General features: G+C 41.4%; 1 protein-coding gene across 4 annotated transcripts in view; it reads right to left on the minus strand.

The window, feature by feature from the left end:
- Positions 1 to 27,731, minus strand: part of INPP4B (inositol polyphosphate-4-phosphatase type II B) — a 319,510-nt gene that overhangs the window by 175,265 nt on the left and 116,514 nt on the right. For all 4 annotated transcript variants that reach the window (XM_054172577.1, XM_054172578.1, XM_054172576.1 and 1 more), the window contains 4 exons: positions 24,598 to 24,822; positions 23,323 to 23,367; positions 3,696 to 3,814; positions 1,875 to 1,991 (listed from right to left, as the gene is read on the minus strand). In XM_054172577.1, the coding sequence (XP_054028552.1) occupies positions 1,875 to 1,991; positions 3,696 to 3,814; positions 23,323 to 23,367; positions 24,598 to 24,822 (506 nt within the window). The remainder of the gene's footprint in view (positions 1 to 1,874; positions 1,992 to 3,695; positions 3,815 to 23,322; positions 23,368 to 24,597; positions 24,823 to 27,731) is intronic.

Here is a 27,731-nt window from a genome sequence, read left to right on the forward strand (position 1 = left end):
GGGGTTCCTCACACGTGTGGCACTCTACATTCATTTAAGGCTTACAGCTCACTGAAATGTTTCTCACCCCCATCCACTTTATGAAACGTCTGAATATTCAAAGAAGCTAAGTATATGCAAAGCAGGAAGGGGATTAACATTTCCCCCTACAAAAAGGTACTGTAAGCCACAGGTGTAGAATGTTTTACATAGGAACTGTGACAAGAGAGGAAGGTGTTCTCTCTTGTGACTTACAAGCCTCATTAATGGGATTCTCTTGGAGAGACTCCAGTCCTGTACTACAACTGTAAGGAACAGTTATTAGAAGTTCTTATGAGTCTGCAATAACTTATCAAGTTATATTCATTCTCTAGGCTAGATCTTGTCCTATATAAGAGGCAGGGTAGAGGTTTGCAACTAGAAGAGCAGTAGTACAATGAATCAAGTCCATTTTTTTCCACTTACAGATAGGATATTATTTTTCCATCATCTGTCAGCCACTACAGAAACTGAAAGAACAAAGTCAAACTTCCCCCTCAACTCCTGTATCTGTCCACAGGTGACCACTCCATTGAACAAACAGCAGATCCTATTTGAAGCCCCTGTAGCCTAACCCAAAAACTAGAACACAGACATTTTGGAAATGAGTGTACATGCCTCTTCCCTGTGAAACTGAGTTTAACGTGCCTCTTCCCTGGATATCCTTCAACAGAGGGGAAAAAAAACATCTTAGTCTAGAAACAGTTTTGTATCCAAAACATTCCAACTGAAGAGCACAGTGAGGAGACTGTTCAACCCATTTGCTCACAAATGTCCAAAATTTAAGCAAACATATCAGCTATTCTGTACCTGAAAAAAATCCCTAGAAGTCCTCCAGGCATATAACTTTACTTGTGGAAGCAGTTCAAAGACAGTCTCAAGTTGCAAGTTAGGTGTTTAATTTCCTTTCTATGGATAATGAACACATATGCAGTCATGACATGAACCTCCTTGGTCTTTAATCATACTGGGGAATAATTACAGATACATCAAGAACAATTCAGCTAATTTAATACAGGTGTCAAGGGCCATTTTTGATGGCCAAGAGAAAACTATCAGATGGACTCCAACTGCCACAGAAGAAAAACAAATCTCCCATAGGTCCTATGATACCTTTTAGCTCTGTTAGGCTGTCTCAGATCACCTGCAGCACATAAAATGGCACTCGAGGGCTATATTTAGCAGTTAAATCACTCAAGTAGTCCCAGTGACCTCCATATATCATCTCAGGTGAGTAACTGTTTGTCAGTGTAAAAAACTGACAGTGTAGCCAAAAATACACAACACTAGAACCCAAAATGATTCACCTTTAGCTATGACACAGAAGACCTTAGATCCTTACTAATTAGTAACAGCAGCCACAGAAGACCTGCAGATATCACCATGTTAAGAGATGAAAATAAATTATGATTATCTCTCTCAAACATCAGTCTCTATCATCATTCTGGTTTGGGCATTTAGGTAGAATATTACTAGGTATGTACTTCTGAAAACATGCTCACAGTGGTGTTATCTCAGCCTACTCCATACATTCTCTCTCATCAAAAAGTACACAAGAGTAATCTTTTAATTGCCAGAAATGCCTGTGCTGATTCATGCAACCATTCAGCAGCAAAGGCCCATGGCTTGCTTTCTGTATTCTCCAGTATAACAACAACAATAAAAATTAAAACCAAAACAAAACAACCCCCCCAAACACAATGAAAAACCACCACCACAACAAAAAAAACAATACATTTTGGGTGTAAGAGATGAGCAAACCCAATTCTACATGAAGCCATTGCCTCAGTTTGAAAGCATGGCAAGAAAGTTCATCCTCCCTAAGATTTATGCAAGAAATGAAGCAAAGCACTTACTGTGTCTTGAGATTTATCTTTGACATCATAGACTGTTAGTTTTATTTTAGTCTCTTCATAGATGGGATAGTCCGGTGGGAATGTCACACCAGTCAGGAACAGTGGATCTCTTGTACCCTGTGTAACACAAACAAACATTTAGTAGGGTAACAACTGTGTACTTCATAGGATGCCGTTATGGAGGGATAGAAACTGCAGGCTCTTGAGACAAAAAGCTTTCTACAGCAGAGAGATATGAGCAGCCAAGCATTATCAAATCAGTAAGAGAAAAATCAGACAACTTTCAAAGTTTGTCAGGAAAGTTTCAAAAATCACTGGGTAGTGTGTTCACTGGAAAAGACTTTAAGTGCTTCTGAAACAGAGCCCAGCAACAGGCCTCTAAAGCAGCTGAGCCAGCAGGTATTCGTATCTGGACTGCAACCTGTAATAAACCATCCCTTTTCCTCTCCCATGATAATTTCTGAGAGTACTGCAATTTTGCAGTAATTTAAATGAACTAAAGGTGCAACTTTCACATGCACACACAAAAGAGAGCTCTTAAGTCACCAAAAAAAATGTCTGCAGAAATGCTGGAGACTCCTTTGTATCACGTTAAGGATGTCAATTTGTGCAGAGGGGATAGCAATACCCCTCTTTAGGCAGTTGTGGAGTAAGAGGAGATTCCTCTGCTTTGTAACATGATTATATCTAAAACCTGTATGCAGAAGTAACTATATCAAAGGCTTTTGACATACAATTAAATGAATCATATAAAACATTGTTTAGAATTTGTGTTTAATTATACTTAACTTCCAAAGATTAGCAGACTACAGCCTTACAGTTTCTATTAAATACATGATTTTGCACGATGAGTGTAGTTTCTCTTGAAGAAAGTAACTTCTCTGTGTCCACACCTTCCCCTCCCCGCAAAGCTGGACTACAAAACAAGAGAACCCTGACCCAACAAGTTCAAGGATTCATTCAGATCTAGGAAATGCAGCAGTCTGAGTACAATATCCTAAACAGATACAAGATATTTGAATGAAGCTGTTTCAGGATGGTTCATGGCTGAAACCATAACAATTTGATTAGTAGCTGTCGAAACTGATCTCACAAAGGGCGCACGAAAGATTCTCACTATTTAACAGCTACAACAAGCCTTTGGCAAACCCATGTGTTTACAGTAACACTTCCCTGTTCTTAATGAGCCTCTCCAGTAACTTCAGCAAGCTATGTCTGTATTGCCTGCTCACACTTTGTTTTCGCTCTGAAGAGCATTTGCTGTTTCTGCCAGGGGTGCTTACAGGGCAAAGCAAAGACTAGCACAGTGGCCTCAGACAACTTTTTCTGTAATAGGTGATGCAAGTTACTAATTATTCCATGCAAATTCACAGACATTACGTACACTCACTCTTTGCCCTAATTATAGAAGGTGCCTAATCTTTTTTTCAAGCTGCAGAAGCGCCAGCTTTCCAGTGGAAAAAATACTCTGCAAGTTTGCTGTACTCTTAATTTAGTTGTACTTTGCATTGCTTTGTGCTTTCGCGAGAGCAACTATTGCCTGCTTCATTCTAGACCTATGTCAGGAGAACAGGAACATTCTCTATGCCTCTACTTGGAACAACAGAGCTTTCATGAAAAGCCAAGCTCATTTTTGCACTGTTTATCCTGGTTACATGCCAAAAACTACAGAACATTCTTGGGTATGCTTTGCTAACTGCCAGAGTGTGCCTGCCTTACCTAAACCTACGCACCAACTTGTTTGATTTTCTCATTCACTTTGTAAGGAAGTCACAAGCAATTCATTAATCACCACGTTAATTGAATAAGAAAGCCTCTCACCTCCACGATTTCAGTGCTCGAATACCTCGTCAAGATGTGCTCTGCCGGGTGTACCACCGAGACTTGTATGAAGGTATTCAGCTTCCGATCACGGGTAGCAGCCACCAGATCCTTGCATGCTGCAGACAGGACAAAACAAAAACCAAACACTCAAAGAAAACTCCGGGGAAAGGCTGTCGCAGGCACAGGACGAAGCGGACTGCGCTCCAGCTCCAGATCAAATCTCTAGAGACAAGCTGATTTAACAGAGGAAGTCCCTTGGAAGTAACTTACAGAAATAGGAAGTCACATGCTGCAGAAGCGCACCGAGATTTCGTTTCCACTAAAAATACTTGCAGCTTCTGCAAAGCTCCCTGCCAGAGGCTCCCCAGCGCCAGTGTATGAATGTGCGTGCGCACAGGCACACCCTTACACACGCTGCAAGCGCAGGTAATCTCACTCACAGAAGCACTCATTCCATTTGCCACAAAGTCTCTTAGCAATTTCCTTGTCTGGCAATTGGCACAGTACATGACCATTTTAAACGCCTTCTAAACCAGTTAAATGCTATCAGTGATTAGGTTAGCTTATACAGTCTGATACCACATAATGAACCTTTCAGTAATTATGGAGTAAGGAATCTACATACCTAAAAGTGGACAGCAAAGTTAACTCATTATTTAGTCAGTGACTGGCATACAAATGAGAAGGGTTATTCTAGTCTGGCTTTATGAAATCATTATTAAAATTCACTCTACCAAATAAATGCAGAGAAATTCAGTTCTTGTTTCATAATTCATTTTTTTCCTGGGCTCACACTCATGCAGGTGACTGAGTCCACTCTTCAGACTAACATGCATCATGCCTTCCAACCAAAAAGATGAAAGCATCAAATTAAAAAGAATAGGAGGAGGAAAGAAACAAATGCACCATTAGTTCCTCTGCAGAAGGGATACGGACTAATGGGGCATGTGTTGGCTCAAAAGCAAAACCCATACATCTTGCATTCTTCAATAAGGAGCATGCAGCAGTGAACACCATGATAGGATCTACCCTGGTGCTTCCTCCAGCGCAGCAAACTGCACTGGGATCTTAGAAGCCTGAGGGAAGAGAAGAAAAGGGTATGGATTTGGAGAGGCTAATTGTCAAGAAGAGGTGAGGACATTTTCTAGGAGTGTCTCCCAACCAAGGGGCTTCCTCAAGTGCAGCTGACCTTTAACATTTCAAAAGGTGAGTCAGATTATCCTCACAGCAAGCAAGCCAGGTCAAGGCAAGGAAGCTCTGGTATACACAAAAGGAAAATTCAGCTTGGTTTGTATGTTTTCCTTTGTGCTTGGACCTGCTGCTTGATGAAATAAAAGGAAAACTTGGCTGAACTCTTCCATAATAGTTAAAAGAGAACATGGAAACAATTAAATCTAACTTTCACAGACTATTTTTAAGTTTTTGCTTTAGCCCTAATTGACAATAAAATCTCTTGTCAGTCTCAAACTGACCCTATCATAAATTGGTGGTAAAAATGGGATATGAATCAAAGTTTATGCATGACAGTAGTTATGAAACTGCTGATATAACAGTACAGCAGTCAAACAGCAAGTCTCTAGACAGCAATTCCTTGCTACTAAGGCTCACCAGATTACTGAAGTGACTCTAGATACTCAAGCACTGCTTCATGGAACTTGAAGAATTATATAAGTAGATTTACTGAAAACCAGTTATCAAAGCACATGAAGTTAGTCAGCCACCTACCTATTTAAATGGTATCCTCCCTGAAGCTGACCACAGATGCAGTATCAGATCATTAACACTTCCAGACAGAGCCATTTTTCCCCTGCAAGCCCTGATCTTTTTGCTACCACCCAATCCCTAAACATCCCACTCTATAAGCATGTTGTTAGAATACAGCACAGTAAAACACAGTTTCCAAGGAATGGTAAGGGAGCTCATCTTCACTACAAGAAGCTGGAACACTGACAGATGGAGTCAAAATTTACACATCCACCAAAAAGACAGCCTAGTCAGCTCACAGTTGAATGGACCTCCAAAGATGACAGGAATATCACAGAAGAGAAAAACTGAAAGAGATGGAAACTTAGAGATCAACCCCCCAGGCAGGAACCTTCCAGCTGAACTCTTGTAAAAGTACCAGTGCATGATGAATGGAGGGAAATCCCCCATTAATAACACTTTGATTTACTCGTGGGATGTCTCAAATGCATCCACTAGATGTGACCAATTCTTTTAGCAGCCAACAGAACACGCTTTGATCTTGCTGATAAACCTTTAACAAGAAGATTTGCACTAAGTGGTCATCACCTTGGTGATATCTGAGCGTGGGAGAGAATTCATTTCTCTGATAGTAGGACAATCTAGTCATTAGATCATTTACCTGTGGAAAGGCAGCTTAGCAACATGATCTTGAATTTCACTGGGTAGAGCTGCCACCAAGATAATTCATCTGTGTATCTCCAGTGGGGAGGATCTGCACAAATTGTCAGAACCCTTCGGAAGATCCTCATGCAGAAGGAAAAGTAAAATAAAACCTACATTTCCTCTGATGACAGTTATATGTCTCAACTGTAACACTGGGCTGCTGTTGAGTCAGAGAGGATATTCAATAAGATTGTCACTGGCACATAACTGCAGATTTGGTGTGACACAGAATTTGACAGATTGAGCCACAGTGCATCACTTCCCTTAAAAAGAGCCCAGCTGAAATGTTTAACTAAAGACTACTCTCAACCTGATGGCAAGAAATAGAAGTTTGCTATATCCTGTTCAGAGCCTGGCAGGTTCCACAGCCCCATGGTGCATTACGGCCCTTGGAACAGGTTTAGTAGCATCTCTCTGAAAATCTTGGTCTTCTCACAGAACCAGTCACCACTCTTTGGGCAGAGCGAAACAGTAGATGGCTGTAGAAGTGAAATATCAGTTGTATGTTATGAACTTAACATCTGTTGGGTAGTTTTGATATACTGCTCAAAAAGAAACTGATGAAAATGCAAACAGGAGAGGTATGCTAAGGCTGTTTTCTTCACCACGGTGGTAATAGTGAAAGCAGGTACCAATATTGATGCACTGTCTATTGTGACCTACACCCAAGCAGACCATACACACAGGTCACATTGCTTTTCAATCTTCTGCTATGCTTGAATTAATTCTGGAAAAATTAATCAACAAGACTCAGTGAAATGAAGTGACAGCCTGTTCTTACATGCCAAAAGTATATGAATCTACTCATTGTGACTGCTGACTCAGTGTGCAAAAGCCTGAGTCATCCATTCCCCTGGTGATCCCAGCTCTGCTAAACCTATCAGTGTACAACGAATGTTTAAGGGAGAACTGCATTAGGAGTAATTTATGATTTTATAAAAACAAGGAGAAAAGTTAGGAAGGCAGGAAGAAATAATTCCTCTATGTATTAAGCTAAGAAAAAGAATGAAAGAGAGCAAAGTAATCACTATGTGTAGAACATTAAAGGCTAAAAAAAAAAAAATCCCCCTAAATATGTTCACAAATATTTTGCAAAACTGTGCTCTACATATAAAACTCTTACCAGTGAAAATGCCTTAAAAGAGACAACATTTCACAGTTGTTATCCTTCACCTAACTTTCTAAAGCCCAAAAGCAAAGAGAATTCTTTCACTTCCTTTAGCCTTGTTTTACTAATAAAACTGTATTATTATTCTTTAATGAATGGCAGTTAGCCAGAGCTCCTCCTCTGTCAGCCATGCCTACACGCTGTCCTATGCATTCCAGGACCACCTTGATTCACACAAACCATGTGTGTAATAAACAAACCACACAAGCAGCTATTCGATTCACAAGTCCTGCCACAGGTAGTATTCCACTGCTCTCTAAGCTGCATTAACATCCTGGCTGCACTCTCCATCCTTCTGTGTGCATGTGTACACATGCAATGATCACAGAAGAGAAAGACTGCTTACTGCTTCCTCAAAACCAAGCTGTGCTGTAAACACAGCAGACTCTTCATGGCTTCAGTGACTGACTCATGGAATCCGGGAGAACTTTCTGAAAACATTACCCACATGAAGGAACAGAGCACAAAGAGAAAGGCTAAAAAATCCCAAGTACTATATAACAACAAATGGAGAGGGAAAAACAAAACAAAACAAAACTCAAGCCAAGCCAACCAAACAACAATAAAAACAAACAAAAAAGAAACAACAAGCCAAACAAACAGGGGTGGGGAGGAACCAAACAAAAACAAAGCAGAAGTTGTCTGGAAATTCCCTATCTGCCTTACCTGAAACTATAACAATTCTGGAGCAGGCATTCAACACTTCTACAAAGCTCTAAATCCACTGAGGTCAAAAGATATCAATCTAAAAGAGAACCGAGGAGATGCAGCATCTCCCAGAACTGAAAAGGATCCAGCAGCTGGAACAAACGACACGGGCAGAGGGACCGACAGACATCCTCCTCTCAGAGTTCACAGAGTTGTTTGGGAAGGAAGGAAGCCAAGGCCTGGCCCCCAAGTTAGGAAATAGCATTGCAACTGCAGTGTTTTTGTTCGCGGAAGAAATTACAGCACATGGGAGAATGTCTTCCCAGACCATGGACTGATACAGTGCATGCATTCAGCCTCCACACCAATTTGCAAGGCAGCTTTTCCTCCAACCAGTGACAGAAACACCCTTTCCCACAGCTTCATTCCTTCCCATCTTTCAAACCAAAACAGACTCCAAAGGGCTGGCAAGGGACAGGAATTAACCAGCACAGCCCTGTTGTCTCCAGGGCATACTATTTTGTACGCTGTCAAAACAGACCAGAAAATTAGTAGTATCTGAAGACAAGGGGCATGGGAGAAGCCTCTGTGTCTCACACACATTTCTACGTGAACATAATGTTCAAAATCTTTTCCATTTCCTTGGCTTTGCAGCAGATTATCCCAAAGCAGCTCAGTTTATAAATAATAATGTGCAGCCTGTCTTGATACGCTAATTAACGGAGGTGTAGCTATTCCTTAGTGGGCAAAAGGACACACTAAATAAGAGAACACTGCATTCAGACCTGTGCTACATGCAGAACACTCAACAGCGCACAGTTTTCTTTCCCCCACCCTGGAGGGGGTGTAAGGAGAGCAGGAAGGTGTAAGAATAGAAAGTGTAGATTGCTGTTTCTGCCTCTAACTAAGCTTGCTGGAAAGAATATCTTAAGTTAGGCACTCGTAAAAGCTTAGGAATAATCCAGCTTCAGAACATACAGGAAAGCTTTAGCCAAGCTTTTGACTTGGGAGTATAGATGTAACTCAAAGGGATGAGAACAGGACAGCAATGTATCCTCTGCATGGCAAAACATGCCTACAAGCAAACAAGACAAACACTTGAGGACTGGTACTAGCACAGAATGGTGTTAACAAACACTCCTCCAGCTAGTGCTCCATAATTAATATTATTAATTGCTTTATCATAAATACTGCTAATTGGTTGTCCCATTCATGTGTCAGCAGGAATGCTTCAGTTTGCTGGTGAGTAAACACACCTCTACCAAAGGACCCAAAGAACAGAGAAGCTACTCCCATAAAAACTTCTTGCTGTGTGTACAACACTAGGAGTCTAAGGATGCAGCCACAGGAACTATCCACATTATTGCAAAATGAGTCATGAAGCAGGTATGTATTTAGGAGGGACACATGAACAGGAGTGACTAAACCAGATACTCAGATTTGGGGTTAACTCTATAGTGAATCTCTACAGAACAAGACTACATTTGAACCATGGACACAAAAAACCTAAAGATCTACTGATTTTTACTTAAGAAAATGTTTAAGATCATTGTTCCTGTCTCTAGACATGAGAGGCCTGTATGAAACTAAAATACCTATCTGTTCTCTAGAATGCACAGCTGGTTGCTAAAGCAACCTAGTTCCACCTCAAGGAAATGCGCAGACAGAATACAATTACTATTCTTTGGGGGATGTCTGTAATTAATAGCAGGAAGAAAATTCCTACCAACACTCCAAGGAGAAAGAGCTGCCAGTGAAGTCCTTCCAGATGAAGTATAAAGACATCTCTCTATCTGGGGGAAATAAACCACAAACTACCAATATTAGCAGTACTTCTTGTAAGTAATGCATCAATATGCTGTCCAGAAAAACAACAATCGTTACCCACTTAGTTTGCAGCTAAAAGAATGTACTTATTTAGGAGTCACTCAAAGAAGACTCATGTGCTGCTGGAGGAAAATGCTGTGTGCTGATGAAGGCAAGGGCTCAGTGACCATGAGAAGCAGCTGAGATGCTAGATGCACTCATCATCTCATTTGCATAAGAGGTGATAAATCTGATTAGAACTACCACTGCAAAAATCAGAACACATCTCTTTCACACTAAGTTCTGCCCACCTTGGGTTTTGCAATACTAAAGAAATCTCTTGTGTTACACTGAGGGACTCATGCTGGACTAGAGCATGAAGGAGAGCACTTTCTGCTCTCTCCAAGCTAAAATAAATGCAAAGGCTTAGACCGGAACTTTGCATTCCCATTACGAGCTATTTACCGAGCGTGGGTTTCAGTTCTTCTGATGTGTTAGGCAAGCCTATGTCATATTGCAGCTTTGCTATTTGGCCTGGACAACTCCAGCTTACAGAGTTTAAGTATGATAAATGCAAGAGACTCAGGAAAGTGGCTGAGTGGATTAAGGTACAGCTCACAGGCACTGTATTTCCACTGCAGAAGTGAACACATGGCTGCATGTGTTAACCATCCATTCCATGCAATTTACATTTTGCTGGTGCATTAATCCACTGCTAACATCAGACAGCCTGTTCCAGGACATTTCCTGCTAACAATCGTGCTCCTCCACCTTTATTTACAACTGTGATGGCCTCTGTGCTCTGGACTTCAGCTACACAACACTAACAAGGTCATGGAAGCACGTTGCTAGCTTTGCTCAGAACAGTTGGTTCCTTACGTGATGAAAAACTGATCAATGTTTTTCAGCTCCAGGAATTATTGAAGCTACATCTGAGAAGGTAAGTGTCTTCATTTCTTTTTCCTGTAACACTACATTTAGTTACAAAAATGTAATTCTTCAGAGAAGACTGCATTTTCTTACTGAGCACACTGTGCCTCTAACAGCACAAACAGCTCTGGTTTTCTCAGACGTTGCACTAGTCTGGTAACAGCAAAGTGGTGCTTTTGCTATTGCTCTAGGTTCTCAGTTACCCTCTTTCCCTTCTCTCCAAAACTACTCTGCTCATGGCACCACCCGTTAATGGTATTTATGCTCTGACCTGAAGGTGACTCCAGTTCCCATCCAGAGAAACGAGGAAAAAAATTAGTCAGCAAATACACAAAGTCTTACAAATTACTCATTATACATTACTACTCCCCAGAATATATTCATCTCAAAGTGGATTCTGATACTGCTAGTTCCAAGGTAGTAATTTATTTTGGTACTTCAGAATACCACAGAAAGGCTGCATCTCCTGGAAACACAGCTAAATACTACTTCCCCCTTCACCTTTTCCCCATACTGTCATATCAAGTAGCTAACAAAGCAGTAAACTTACTGTACATTCTTTCACAGATTTCTCACTCCCCTGAAAATAAAGTGGCTGCAAGTTTACGTAGCAGCTGAAGAAATGAACAAACAGCAAACAGTACAAATCCTTCTTTATAGGAGTTTCTTTACACTACAAACTCATAACAAACATCCAGAGCCTGTAAATTTCTTCCAGATTTTATAAATAAAATGTCTTCTGCCAGTTCCTAACTTAGTCTGTCTCTTTGGGAATAAATGTACAAAAAAATATATCAGGTGTAACCCAGGAAGATAAAAAGCAACAGAAGTGTCAAGCCTCTCTCAAAGTTTGAAGTCTGCCACGTCTGGTTTTATTAAACCAGCATACATTGCTTCCTTTGACTTAAGCATTTATACTCTGCTATGCCAGTTGTCATGAGAAGCATTATGTGGTTTTGATCCTCAGTGTGCAGTATTACTTTACAACACTGTAGAGACAGTCTGTTTCTCCAATACATAAAGAAAATTCAGTTGTTGCTCAGCCTTACCACAAATTTGTGTCATCATACACATCTTTACAACACACTTACAGGCTTGATGAAGAAAGTAACTCCCCTTGCAAAATAAAGGCAGGCAGTCAAGAACACAAGAGTCCAGCAACCACAGCAGACAACAAGCTTCAGAAAGAATTCTAAACAACCTGAAATCTTTCAGGGTGCTTCTTCAGTGCAGTACAGCTGCTCTGAGCAGCTGTAATTCAGCTACTCTGGATTCCATGTAGAAGTCCAGCTACAGGGGCTCACACCTCAGTGGGGAGCAATCCACCCTGCTTCTTCAGCACAAGACTCCAGGGTCACAGTATCACCAGGGCTGGAAGAGACCTCAAAGATCATCGAGTCCAGCCTGTCACCCAAGACCTCATGACTAGACCATGGCACCAAATGCCATGTCCAAACCCCTCTTGAACACCTCCAGGGATGGTGACTCCACCACCTCCCTGGGCAGCACATTCCAATGACGAATGACACTCTCACTGAAGAACTTTCTCCTCACCTCGAGCCTAAATTTCCCCTGGCGCAGCTTGAGACTGTGTCCTCTTGTTCTGGTGCTGGTTGCTAAAGGGAAGAGATCCACCCCTTCCTGGCTACAACCACCTTTCAGGTAGTTGTAGAGAGCAATGATATCACCCCTGAGCATCCTCTTCTCCAGGCTGAACAATCCCAGCTCCCTCAGCCTCTCCTCATAGGGCTTGTGCTCAAGGCCTCTCACCAGCCTTTGCTATTACCACCCAAAGTAGCTGATGGTAACACGTTAACATTGACCGGAGCACATCTAACCAGCAGGGCAGATTTAGAGGTTGCAATGCAGATGTCTCTCTCACCTAAACTTCTCCAGAGCCAGCTAATTAATAAGCTAATTGACTCTGCAGCCATAGTTCTGTTACTCATGAGGCACCACTGCCAAATAAAAGCATAGGTTTTTTTCTTTAAGTGAAAAAGTTAAATAGTGAAGGCAATCACGAGGAAGGTGCTAGCAAAGGATGCAGCAGGGAGCTGTTTTAACAACAGGAACTCCCAAAACAACAGCCTGCCGATAGTTCATTATGGCTTGTCTAACTGAACGGCCTTTAAAATTCCTTTCTCTGAGGAGAGCTGTCCTTCCCTTTACATATACCAATGATGGATCCTCCAGGGAAGGGTGAGGAAGCAATGTAGTGTGGACCAATTTTACAATGATTCCTAAACAGAACACCCCCCAAGGGAGCACGGCAGAAAGGTCCAAGCACTGTAGTTACTATCCACGTGCAGCACTCCAACCAGGCAGAACACAGCCAGCAGAGCGTTACTGAGCTGCAAGACTGTCCTGGGGTTTTATATCCCCTCTCCTCATCCTCGCTGGGATGATAAATCCTAGCCTGATTTACAAGTAGTTCTCCTTACACAGGTGCCTGTCAAATGTTGAACACTAGTGGGTCTCTGCTTGAAAAGAGAGTCCTCTACAGGAACAGCAGAGCACCAGGGCCTCCAATACGCCACAGGTCTTGTTTTAGAAAAACAAAGCATGCCCTTTGACGTGTCTAAAAGGAAACTGGACTAAGATGCACTTCAATGTCAAGGCAAGTAAGAGCAAGACAGTTTTAATCAAAGGAGAAAACAGATTTGTGCAATCCAGAACAATCACTTTTAGCCCTGTAATGATTAAATTTCCTTGTCAGGAAATGAAAGACAAACACCAAATAAACTGTAGTTAGAAGGAGAAGATGCTCTAACACAAGTAAGACCCGTCTTAACAAGTGGCAATTCTGGATTAATACCTCATTTAGAGGTCCAAGGCAATGCTTTACTCCTCAGGAGAGTTCAAAACAGCCATTCTACCAAACAAATTAATAGCACAGGACCTGCACCAAAGTATAAGCTCTTCATAAGGAATTAAAAACTATATATATACACATTCCTCTCTTTTCCCATAAATAACATCAAGTCTATTCTAAGTTCAAAGACCAAGGTTTGTGTCAGAGGACAAGTTTCAAGAGATCAACCTCCCACAACCATTTTGGATTCACTTACTTACAGTGAAGAAGTAACCCTTAATCCTAAACTTCTCCAAAACATACACCTCAGTCACAAGAAGTCTGTTGCTACAGACAAACAGCCATTAAAGAAGAGCAGGATAAAAAGGCCCCTTGACTGCAGCTGTTGTGATACACTTGTATTTCCAGTTTCATCAAAATCATAGAACGGACCAGGCCAGAAGGGACCTCCAAAGCTCATCCAGTCCAACCGCCCTGCAGTCAGCAGGGACAGCCCCAACCAGACCAGGCTGTCCAGCGCCTCATCGAGCCTCACCTTGAATATCTCCAAGGAAGGGACCTCAGCCACCTCCCTGGGCAACCTGTTGCAGCGTTCCATCACAGTAAAGAACTTCTTCCTGATATCCAATCTAAATGTGCTCTTCTCTAGTTTGAAGCCAGTGCCCCTCATCCTGTCACTGCAGGCCATTGTAAACAGTCCCTCCCCATCCTTCCTGGAGGCCTTCTCATTTGTTTTCAGCACAGCCCTTCCAAACAACTCAGGTAGGTCCGCTTGTCACGTCACAGCCGGTGTCCTGTGGGATTTTGCAATGCTGTATTTTGGAGAACTCAATTATTTATTTCTTTTTCAGAGCCTGCTCATTTTCAAGTCAAACCTCACCGCAGGACATGCATTTCAAAAACTTCCAAAATCAAGTACATCTGTAACTAATGCGTTCAGAAGTGGAGGATGACTTCACTCTTCTGTTAATTAGATGGTTGGCTTTTTATGGAGCTTGTTTCCACATATGAAGATTAAAAAAAAAGAAATTGTCCATTGGGAAATGTTTTATAACAAGAAAATATTACAGTAATTATGTCTATAGGCATGTTTAGTGATGTATTTAATAACTACCATTGGAAAGACAAATGTTCAGTTAAAGCAGCGTGGTACCATTGGAGTCAGAAAGTCACAAGCTTTCATGCTTTGGATTACTTAAAAAATGTTTCAGTTAATATATCATGGCCCTAATAAACCAGAATTGTTTCACATCTGTTTAGTCATTACCATTCTGCACAACAAGAAGCATCAACTACATGACCATCATAACCTGTAAATAGTTTGCTTGGGTTTCGTCTTCCAAATGATCTATATGCTTGGAGTTATAAGGTGAGTTGACCTTCAAGGAGAAACACCCACAAGGAAAGGGATGTGGGGAATTCTCCAGACAATTCTTTATGTAGTGTTTTGCAGCCTGGGCTAAAGGTTAGAACAGACAAACTGCAAAAAGTGACAGTAAAAAGTCAAGTGGAAACTCCCAGCGATGTCTACAAACTGGTTTTTAAGGAGGAAATTCTAAGCCTCCACACACCTGCTACCTAGCTTTGGAGGTAAAGTCTCCAGGTATTTAAGCTTTCAACTCTAAAAGTCCCTGCATGCCTGCAGGTTGCCTTCCGGGCATGCCCCAGTTGCCTCAGCTTAGACAACGCTGAGCAGCTTCAAGGCTACCTCTGGCCCTGTTAGGATTTGCAAACCACACACCTACCATGACAGTCACAGAGGCTGGCAGACAGTAGCAGGGCACAGCTGCTAGTCCCTGCTCTGTAAAAACATCACTGCTCATTTCCTTCACAGCAGCCACAGCGGGACAGCTGAAGGAGAAATGGTGCCAGCACCTCTTTTAATTCAGCAAAGCACTGGACCAGAAGGAGGTCAGATACAGGGCAGATCCACAGGTTTAGCATTCTGCCCACCTCTAACAGCAGCTACAAGCCACAAAACATTGCCAACAGTTACACGAGAGAGCAGACAGAAGCAAAGACTCAAAGTCCTCTTCTTGAAGCTGGCCCAACCTCATTTTAAACCAGGAAGATTTACTGGCAATTGGTGTGGAGGGGACAAAAGGTAATCTGGAAGTTCATTTCTGTATTTTACATATGTTCTTTTACATTCAGTTGCTACTGAATTTGGGTCACTGCCCACAGGCACTCCAAAACTGATGTGCACCCCACTGGGAAATGGACACTAGGAGGACACTAGTCACTAAACACTCATCCTCAACTTCTTTTGTCTTTGACCTATTTTTTTTGTTTTGTTTTGGTGGAGAAAGGCAGAAGAGTTTCAGCTCAGGGTAAAAGTGCTCATTTCCATGTTATTCCTGGCCAATACCACTGCTGCAAATACATATTCAGTAGACATTCCACTTTAAGCTTGCATTTGGCATGCATTCCCACTAGTAAGTCTTCCCTGTGAGAATATACAGGGGAAAAAAAACAAGAAAAATTTGCATGCAAATGTACACAACCCCCCCAAAAAATAAGCAGCAATAAGATATTATCTCAGGCCAAGAGCATTCACAAAGATTTAATTCCACATTTGCTCAACTCTCTGCAGTCCAAACTCATTCTCTGCCCAAAAAGTCAGGCAATTCAGGCTGCTGTTACATCCCTGTGTGAGGCACACTCAACACACCATAAAGGCTTTAGGAACACTGCAAGAGTAGAAGGCTCCCCAAGAATGCTTAAGTCTACGCAGATGGCAGCCATTTCCAACAGTTATTTCAACATGATGATGAGGGATTATTTAGAGATCCTAAAGAATTTCCAGACCAAGGCAACAGACACCTTACTGTTAACACGCGGTAGAGAACACAAGAGTCCATCGCAAACCACTCACTACCAACAAGCTCTAAGAAGCCTCAAAAATCCTACTGGAAAGTACATAGCAAATCCCCATTACACAGATGCTGGAATCAGTCTTGAACTCATTGAGTCCAACCCCTCAGGTGCACAGGCTGCCCAGGACAGTGTTGAGTGTCAAGCATCTCCAAGAACAGAGACTTCACAACCTCCTTAAGTCATCTGTGCCAGCATTTGACCATACTCACAGCAAAACAGCCTGTGTGGGAGGGGTTGTGTTCTGAGTGAATTTCACGTGCATTTAGCTTCAGTTCATAGGTTTTCATTTTTTCTCTGGACAACTGAGAACAGCCTAGCTCCCTCATCTCCAGTCTCTCCCACCAGCTATTTAAACACATAAATAACATCCCCCATAAGCCTTCTCTTCTCCAGGCTGAGCAGTCCAAGCTCTATCAGCCTCTTCTCACATGAATGACACCTCAGTTCCTTAATAATTCCAAGTCCCTTAAACATAAATGTTACTTTTGGCACCCCATCTGACTCTGAATAATTCCAAAATAAGAGCTATTTCTCTTTCCTGCCTAGAAGAAATCCCAGGACTGTAAGGGGCCTTGGACAGCAGCTGAGAAAACGAAGACTCCAGCCACTGAAGCACAAACCCAAGAACACAAAAACGGTTCTTAAGCAAATGGAGTGGCATACACAATTTATTTTTTAAGTAGAAACAAAGTTTAATATTTTAAAGCTACTAGATCTTGCAGTTTGGTATGGGAAAAGATAAAACAACAAACCCTTCCAGCAGGAGTAGTATGGTTTTAAAGGATTTATGAAAATGTCATTTTTTTCTTAGTAATGAAGTTGTGAAGCAGACTAACATCTATTGCTGCAAACATTTTGCAGACACTGTATGCCTTCTAATCCTCCCTGACAACAGCATAGTTAAAGAAAAAAAACCCCAAAGCAATCAATTACACCCTGACTAGTTAAAATGTCAGCTTCCTGGGAGGTAGAGAAAGGTTGGAAGAAGGCAGCCGTGCCAGGACTGCCATCCAAATCTCTGTTGCAGGTGAGGAAGTCTTACAGAGCTTTCTATAAGACACAAAAAAGAATAACTCATCCTTATTTGGCTTGTTGCTCCCTGTGTATAAATGTCTGCAATAGAAATGACCCAATAAGAATCTAAACAGCCCTCTTCATTCTGAGTAGCTTCCTGGGTGCACAGAGCAGTCAGTCATGGACTCATTAGGTATCAGGTAAGTACCAAGCCATTAGGTCACAGCAGCAGCTGCACCTGTGGACACGTATGTCACACAACGGGGCTCAGTGCCAGTCTCATCCAGGAAGATGCTGCCCATGGAAAGTCCTTCCATTGCAGAGCACTGCTAGGGAAGCTATTGCCCTCCCCTTCCCAGCACAGCCACTGAACTCACACATACCTCTGCCACTCACCCTGTTCCACCACTCTGGCAACAGAAATGCTAAAGCCTCAGTAGCTACACACACGTGTAGACACAAACATACATCTCTTACAAATCGAGTCTTCTAGCATGAGTACTAAGAAAACTACATGGGAAGCATGCCAGAAAATCTGGAGAGAGTCATTTGAGAGAATGAGGTTCAGATATTGGACTGGAAAGAGCACATCTCCTGGCAAGACAAACAGGAGAAATTATGCACAGTAGGAGGTGTATTCTGGGGGAAAAGCAGAAGAGAAATATAATGAGGAAAAAAGAGCAGCAGCACGTACCAAAAATAACTTCTCTCTTCACTTAATGATCTTTAATCCTACATTTCAATGAACTAGCTCAAAAACATTCTGGAAACACAAGTTCTCAGTTTCATCAGAATAATTTAAAAGTTTATATCATTCACCACAACACTTCATTCCTCACAAGCTAAGCATTACACCTGTAAAAATTAAGAACAAATTAAGGTACCTACTGAGTTGTTTCTTTGGATTACATTAATATATACATGAGAAAAATTACTAAGCTAGGCCAGTTTTCACAGAATCACATCAAATCTCTAGCTACATCTATAAATTCTTCAGTAATTCTGTAACTCTCTTCCTACATTAACTTTCATAGTATCGCCAAGGTTGGAAGAGACCTCGAGGATCATCAAGTCCAACCTGCCACCACAAACCCCATGACTAGACCATGGCACCAAGTTCCACGTCCAATCCCCTCTTGAACACCTCCAGGGATGGTGACTCCACCACCTCCCTGGGCAGCCCATTCCAATGATGAATGACTCTCTTGGTGAAAAACTTTCTCCTCACCTCGAGCCTAAACTTCCCCTGGCCCAGCTTGAGACTGTGCCCCCGATAAGAAGCCTTTCAATAAGCCTTGGAAGTTTTCATAGAGTTTTGTGATTGCTTTGAGTATTTTACCTCAGAAACTGGAATTGGTTGAAGCAAAGAAGCATGAGTACCCTTAGCGGTAAGGAATGAGGTAGATGGACCCATGCTAAGACCACTGAGGTGTGGTTAATCTCCTTCCAGAAAACATTACCTTCTTCAGCATAGGCAGAACCTTATCCCTCAGAAAACTTACAGAGAAGGAATTCTGCAAACATGAGACAACATTTACAAAGCCTACGATAAAAATGTGAAATGGACACAAAAGTATCCTTTTCAATATCAAGAACAAACTGAAGAAGCCTATCATTTTTACTTACTTAAGGATTTACAAAAGTCTTATCCTCTTTCCCCCCCTGCCCCCCAGCCTTGTAAAAGCAGCAGTTTGCTAAACCTGACAAGATGTTAGAATCTGTACATTTCCGAGAGAATTTAATCCCATTATCTGCTGCATCACTTGAGAATTAAGATGATAAATCCCTGTCTCTCAGAATGGTTAAATTCAAACATATCCTTTCAACTGTTAAATAGCTTTTCAAATACAGGTATCTACAAATGCCTCTCTAAACAGATTAGCCACAGTTATTCAAAATTTATCTCTAGATAAGTGTTTTTCAGTTTATATCAAAACATGTGAGAGTTGCTCTAAGAGTCTTTATTCTGTTAGACTTAAAAGTTTCCCTTAGTCCCTGATTTATATACATTTGTATGCACAAGGCTATCACCCACTTTCTCTTGATAGTTCTTAAAGACAAAAGCTTCCAAAACCAGAAGTTACTTCAATTTCATTGAATCATACAATGGCTTAGATTGGAAGGAACCTCAGAGATCACCTACTTCAACTTTCCCACCATGGGCAGGGACATCTCTCAACTAGACTTGGCCACCCAATGTCTCACCCAACCTAACCTTAAACACCTCAAGAGCACAAACAAATACAACCACTCTGGGCACACCATTCCAGAGTCTCACCATCCTCATACTGAAGAGCTTCTTCCTAAGAGCCAGCCTAAACCTACTCTCCCTCAGTTTAAAACCATTCCTCCTCATTCTGTCACTAGACACCCTTATGAAAAGTCTCTCTCCAGTCTTCCTGCAGGCTCCCTTCAGGTGTTGGAAAGCAGCCATAAGGTTGCCCTGGAGTCTTCTCTTCTCTAGGCTGAGAACTGCATAAAATTTCACAGACTAGAAGAAAAACTGACTGAAATTTAGTTTGCACCTGGGGTTTACTGATACTTTGACACACCCCCCAACCCCAACCATCCTCATGCTACTTAGAACTCACATCAGTGGATTGCTCAGCTCAATCATACTGGAAATGGTCAATCAGTCATGATTTGTTCCCTCACGCTGGTTCATCATGTGCTCTGACCCGCTTCAGAGCAAATAAACATCGCTGCATTTAATGAGCCCACTGTGATGACTAATTGCTACGTAGCATACAAATTGAATTTACACAAGTCATAGCTGTTTAATGAATATCATTATGGAGGAGCAGAGGCTGACGAGTTGAAAATATTTCTGTGACTACTTCTATCGGGAATTATTTCTTGCTGGCAGAGAAACTAAACAGATAATTCATACAGTTACCAAAAAAATGAGTAATGCTGTATTAGATGCAATGGATTTTCAGCCATGGAACAAATTTTCATATATATGAACTACATGCTTAGAATAGCTAGCTATATAACTCTATATATGGTTATAGAGCTATCCTACAAAGAAACACATTTGATCTGTGAAATATATGATCTCATAGAGAAAATTTTTCTGATTCTCTCCACAAGCAGCCAGAACAGTAACTAAACATCTCCCAACATTCTGTGACTGGGGATTTTTGAATCCTTGCATATTTAGTGATACAATTAGGACAGATTAAAATTTAAGGGTCAGGACAGCCTGCTGCTTCTCTAGCTGCAATGTAAATGAAGATAATCCTTGCCCTAAAGGGACTGAGGAATAGATTTATGAAATTACAGTAGTGCCCATAGATACAGACTTGGGGGGGGAAAACACAACCAAACAAACCAACCACCAACAAAATCTCCCAACCAAACACCCCCTTCTCCCCCAACTACACCCAACACCACAAACAAACCAACCAACCAAAAACCCCACAAACAAACAAAACACAGAAACCAACAGAACAAGGACACGGTGGCTTTGGAAGGACTCTAGTTTTGAGATTTTGGGGTTTTATTTCCACATGCAGCATAATTTGTTGTGCATAAAGTAAGAAAGAATCAATGAAATTGGAAAGACAAATATGGAATACAGGCTGACACTGGGAAGTAGAATGAGACAACCTCCTGCAGGAAGGAGGCTGAATATGCTCCTGATAGAAGACTCATGCAAGACTACAACAAGGTGAGATTTTAAAAGAAGAACACACCAATACATTCCCTTTGTATTCTTAGTTACTTCAGTGGTGGCAGCAAGGTATGCAGCATGTAAAATTAATGAGAGAGGCTTTACTTTTATAGAAGTGCACAATGATGGAGTGGAACTTCAGAGAAGTGTTTAGCAAGAGCTATGACAGAATCTCAAAAGCCTTCTCTAAAGCTGACAAATTACTGTTGGAAAAGAGGTGGACAGAGAAGAATGTGAAGTCTTGGCAAGTCCATTCACAAATCACTTTTCAGTGTTCATATAATGTCTGCATATGATAAGGCAAGCTCCCTATGAGCACAGCAGAATGCAGAAGCACAGTAAATCGCTTACTCTCCTCAGGGTCACTAATTCAACATCACTCAGCACTGGGTGATCTCATTAATTTGCGCAAAATGAGTTATCCTGATCCATCAACAAGCAGTGCCGAAAGAGAGATGGTAGACAGGAAAGGTGACAGGCATTCACTTCCTTAGAATGCTTTTGGAAGACAGTTTCACTTGTTGCTGTAACTGCACTGAAACAGACTGAAAACTAGTTCAAGTTCACCTGTATGAGGTGGGGGAAGGAGGAAAGTCTTGTAAGAGTCAGTTTAAAAACACGACAACTGCCAAGTCAAAGCCACTCAAAACACCAACACACTGTTAGGCTGGGCTTGGAATTGCTGCCAATTTGGGAGGAGCCTTTCTGTCAAAACAAAAGTTCATCCTAGCAACACTGAGTTGCTTAGAATAAGATGCATTCAGAGCATCTTATGCTGCAGTGTGAAAGTCTCAAAACAGGCAGAAAGCAAATAAGTAGCTCCCAGAGGAAAAAAGAGCATTCTTTCCAATCACACAGTATCTTTTCTACTTCCTTCTGTCCAATTTAACTTGTCTTTCATCTATTTTTTTTTGTTGCTGTTGGGAAGAAACAGCTTCTAATATATATCAACCCAACCACCTGACTAGCTAGCCTACAGGAAGCTAAAATTTGTGTGGGACCAGAACAAATTTATGCAACATTCAAACTGTTTCAACAAAAAGGGTGAAATGTAAAAAGAAACAAGGCACAAATCCACCCTTCATCTCTGTGTTTTTATTAGTACTGTTCCTAATATGGCAAACAACTTTGTTTTCAGGGATAAACACCCTTCAGCATAAACTGAAACATTGTTTGATTCATTTTGGTGACTTCTCATATTAAATTTGCTCCAAAGCGTGATGGTTATTTTTGTTGGCTAACACAACAAAGTATCAGCTATTCACCAACTTGTAATGTGATGAAGCAGAAGGGTCACTGAATCAGATGGGAAAAGTCTGTTCGGATCAGAAGTCCAACTCCAAGATTATAGCATGGATAATAATAGTATTTCTGTTAATCACTCTTCTAGGAACAGCTGCTGCTGAAAAAGCTCCTCCAGTTTATATTTCAGAATTGGAAAAGCCATTTAGTTATGGTCTTTGAGCAGCATCGATGCACCATTCAGGTTCAGTATGCAGAGCTAAATCTGCTTTGAGACATTTTCCACTGAATGCCCTCACAATATTACTCTAGGAAAAATGAGACAGTGAAGAATAAAACCTACTGCATGTACAGGTAGACAACTCTTGTATCCACTCACTGTTTGGTAAAATGAAAACACATACATCCTACAGGAAGTTTTAATTCTTTCTATTACTTGATGTTTTGTTTGAATTGTGCAGTATTTAATGAGATTTTCTACAAGGACGTAGTCACAAGATCTCCATTATGCTATCCCTATGCAACAATAAGATCACAGAATCACCAAGGTTGGCAGAGACCTCAAAGATCATCAAGTCCAACCTGTCACCACAGACCTCATGACTAAACCATGGCACCAAGTGCCACATCCAATCCCCTCTTGAACACCTCCAGGGAGAGCGATTCCACCACCTCCCTGGGCAGCACATTCCAACGTCTAACAACTCTCTCAGTGAAGAACTTCCTCCTCACCTTGAGCCTAAACTTCCCTTGGTGCAGCCTGAGACTGTGTCCTCTTGTTCTGGTGCTGGTTGCCTGGGAGAACAGACCAACCCCCTCCTGGCTACAACCACCTTTCAGGTACTTGTAGACAGCAACAAGGTCTCCTCTGAGCCTCCTCTTCTCCAGGCTAAACAATCCCAGCTCCCTCAGCCTCTCCTCGTAGGGCTTGAGCTCGAGATAGTGGTGAGAGGATAAATTGTATAACACTATAAATATATATCTATAAACTCTTTGCACACAAAAGCCATTGCAAGTCCAAGAACTCAAAATTGTATCTTACCAAGACTGAACTCCAGCTTTGGCTCATTTGCAGTTCTTTGAATACCTTTTAAGAAAAAGAAAAAAAATATCAGAACTAACTTGATTTGAATGTCTGGCTTTACAACACACAAAAACTTTCACATGCCTAATTCATACTTCTGAGTACTTGCCACTCCGGTAGTAGTTTGAAACAAAAACTTACAATGAAAATCCTTTACATGAAATAACTGCCCGAAAAGAAAGACTACTTTTGATGAAGACTTTTTTCAGTATTTTATTTTAGTGGAGTCACAACAAACTTCTGAATTGAATTCTGCCAGTAGCAGAGTCAGCATATTGGTCTGGAAGACCTTTAAGAATATGCTGGACATAGACTTCAGTAACTGGCTAACATATACAATGCTTCAGTGCCCAAACTCATAGAATCAATAAGGTTGGAAGAGACCTCAAAGGTCATCAAGTCCAACCTGTCACCACAGACCTCATGACTAAACCATGGCACCAAGTGCCATGTCCAATCCCTTCTTGAACACTTCCAGGGATGGTGACTCCACCACCTCCCTGGGCAGCACATTCCAATGGCTAACAACTCTCTCTGGGAAGAACTTTCTCCTCACCTCCAGCCTAAACTTCCCCTGGTGCAGCTTGAGACTGTGTCCTCTTGTTCTGGCGCTGCTTGCCTGGGAGAAGAGACCAACCCCCTCCTGGCTGCAACCACTCTTTCAGGTAGTTGTAGAGAGCAAGAAGGTCTCCCCTGAGCCTCCTGTTCTCCAGGCTAAACAATCCCAGCTCTCTCAGCCTCTCCTTGTAGGGCTTGTGCTTGAGGCTTCTCCCCAGCCTCGTTGCCCTTCTCTGGACACATTCAAGAGTCTCAATATCCTTCTTAACTCCACTGGACCAACCATGATATGGCTGCATGCTTTCAAATCCCAAGGGTGCTTTTATATGACTGAGAACACACCTGTGATACCGATTACAGTATCACTACAGTTTTACACATCTCTTGAAGTCAGACTATTTTAAATAGCAGCCTATATGTTCATATAGGACATACAGGACAGCTGTTTGAAAGCTATCCGAAAACAACCCTTCCCCTACATCAAAATATATCAGGTAATATATTTAAATAAAATAAAATAAAGACCTTCATAGGTTAACATCCTCTACAAGTGCATGTCAGCAAGCAACACGTTCACCATCATGAGGTTTGGGTTTGTTTGAGACACTACCTGCACTGCTAGAGAGAGCAGACCATTTTTATTGTGCTACTCAAGGAATTACAATATGCACTTACTCGTAAACTGCGGCTCTCCAAGACTGTCTGCTTGGGATGAAGGAAGAAACTGGCGTGCTTCATCTGATGCTCTCTCCTCTTTGATTTCCATGATCAGCCTTCGGAGCTGCTGAATTTTATTCCGCAAACCTTCTGAGTTGGCCTCCCCCAGCGCCACAGCCCAAGATTCACAGTCTGGCTTTGACACCGCTTCAAGGTAGAGATCCGGTTCTCCGCTCTGAAACTCTGCACTCAGAAAACATTAACAGAGATGTTAGGAACCCAGATTCAAAAAGGAGATCACAAAAAAACACTGATGTCACACACAATTAAAACCACCACACACACCCACATTTCTTTTTCCTGGTCACAGAACCATGCACCCCATCCAACTCTTGAATCAAATCCCAGCTCTTCCATACTCTGTGCAGCACTAAGTCTCTCTACAGAGAGGTTCCAAAGGCCCTTACCGTAATGCTGAGCTCAGAGGTAGAACCAAACAGAAATGGGAAATTGGTTTGGTTTTTTTTAAGCATAGATTCTACAGCCTAGCAGGTAGTGTATAAGAGCTGCTACCATCAACAAGAACTTGATTCAGGAGGGGCAGTAGACATGGCTCTGACAGATAGTGGCATTCTCCAGAATGAACATGTCCATCATTTCTTCTATTAGAGCTCTCCTTTATGCTCAGCCTCTCATTCATCTTTGCCAGAATGCTGCTCACCAACACATGCAGATAATTTAGCATGACATAGCTCTTCTGCAAAGGCTCAACAGGTTGTATGTGGGAGCTTCTGACCTCATTACTAGCCACATGTTACTTGCTGTTCTGTCTAAAGTCTAATTGTTTTATGATAACATTTTCTAAGAAGAAAGAAAAAAACCAGGGAGGAGGGAAGCTGAATGTCTCAAGGAATCCAGGGAAGCAGCAAGGGTCAGTCATTTGGTAAAGAACAGCACAAGAATTAAAAACACCTTTTAGGCATTTAAAATTCTGTGGCATAGATGGCTTCACAGAGTCACAAATTCAATGTGACACTTCGTGTGACACACACTTAGAAGAATAAACTAGGAAAGAAGGAAAAATCAATGCTCCTTTAGAAGAAGTTACCAACTCATTTAGAAACATAAAACTCTCTAAACCTATGCTATAGTATTAATAAGGACTGAAGTATTTGGTAGGACATCAAAATCATTTTGACCTAAACAAGCCATAGATCATATTACTGGGTGAAACAACACTTCAGTGTTTTCATACTTCAGAAATCCAGATAACACAGAAGAGTTTTTTTCACTGCAAAGTGAACTTGAATTCCCTTTTACTACCTTGGGCTCTCACCCACAAGTTATTCTAAACCCGTTCACACTTCATAAACTGAGCATCTGCCACTTACAATTAGCTTTGGTTTTATTGTTATAGGGGGAACAAAAGATGCAAACCTCAAGTCAGGAAGCCTCCTAAAACTGTGCTGGCACAAATCCTTGTAGAGGTAGGGCAAGTGTTTTGTCTGGGGGCGGATCTAACAAAATCTATATGTGTGGCTGCAGCTGCTGCTAAGAATTCTGGATAAGATTTCACATACCAGTTGGACTATAAAATTCATGAGGAACGACTGGAAAGAGCAAAAAGTGAGGGAACGTCTTTCTGGCTTCACAGACAATTTAACAAGCGCTAATAAGAATTCAACCTCTTGTCTTGAGCCCTGGCTCAGCCAGAAAACAAGGTATTCCGTTCCTGAGGCAGGAATATTAAACATCTGAGGGAGCTGCAGATATTCACCAGATCCTTCTTTACACACAAAATTGATACTTGAGTGACCAAACACTGAACAAGTTGGAGCTAGTAGTGGAAAAAGGGGGGTGGGGGGACCAACAAAAAAACCCACACACAACAAAACCATGAAAACAAAGAGGCATGCAGTCAACCACCATCCAGTCTAAAATTAACCAACAGTCATTCTAATAAAGAATAAAATTAAAATACTTACAGGCATGCAAAACAGCTGTTTATACCATTCAACTTTTAAAAGCACCATTTTAATGAAACCATTTTGGATATCAAAGATACCTCAGCTAAGGAAAGACCGTCAGACATTTAGCCAAAAGACTCATCTATCAAGGTATTCTCTTCTTTCTGCTCTTTATTTTTAAATGTAAATAGGAACTTGTCTTGAAATATCCTGCCACTATCTAGATAAAAAAAAACATCTGCTTTGGGAGCAAATAAACATTTTGCAATTGAAATCATGCTATTTATATTTACCTCTTAGCTGTGGAAATCAGCCTGGCAAGCACAAAAGGCATACTGAATCACTCCTAATGTGCATGGAAGCAGGAATGGAGAGTGAAATGCAGTTGGAGTGGGCATAATTCACTGTATTCTGATCTAACAGGTGCCAGTTTTGAGATCTGGAAATTCATTCTAAACTATCACTTCAAAACACTACAGTCTGCTATATTTAGATCTCTGGAGTACTCTGACAGCTAAGCTATATTCTGAAAGGCAGATGAAAATACCTGAGAAATATTCATCACTGCAAAAGCAGAAAGTTTTATTCTGCTGAGGCAACAGTTGGCAAGTTAAATATTTCCCAACCTGTTTCAATGCATGTCATGCTTACGTACAAGTTCACATACCAGAAGAAACACAATGTCCAAAACTCCCATTGGCAAAAATATCTGCTCCAGCAAGGGAGCACACAGGTTCATTTATACAATAAAGATCATAATCTCTTTGCTCTTCTCTCCCAGATTGTTATGGTGACTATTATGTCAGCTGCAGACACTAAACTGTAACAAGCTCAGAACCTAATTCCAAGTGTCAGCTGGGACAAAACTCAGTTTTCTTTTCATAATGACTTGTTTCAGGTAACAGACCCACAGATGTAATGAAGGCTTCAAATGAGTGGCAGACATCAGCTGAGTCATATTTGTCCTGAAACATCCTAAAGGCAGAAATATTTCATGGGTGGAGAAAAGCACTTAATATACTTTACAGGGGAGTTACTGTAGAAAATCCAAGTACAGAAGCAGCTTTTGTTATGCTGTTACTGCTGAAATGCAGTAGCATGAGTGAGTTTGGGGAAAAAAACATCCTGATCTTTTGAGGATGTTTACTGCAGACTTCAACACCACCAGTTCTTCGTATCATAAGT

This window comes from Dryobates pubescens, chromosome 24 (genome assembly GCF_014839835.1).
Source record: "Dryobates pubescens isolate bDryPub1 chromosome 24, bDryPub1.pri, whole genome shotgun sequence".
Classification (NCBI taxonomy): domain Eukaryota; kingdom Metazoa; phylum Chordata; class Aves; order Piciformes; family Picidae; genus Dryobates; species Dryobates pubescens.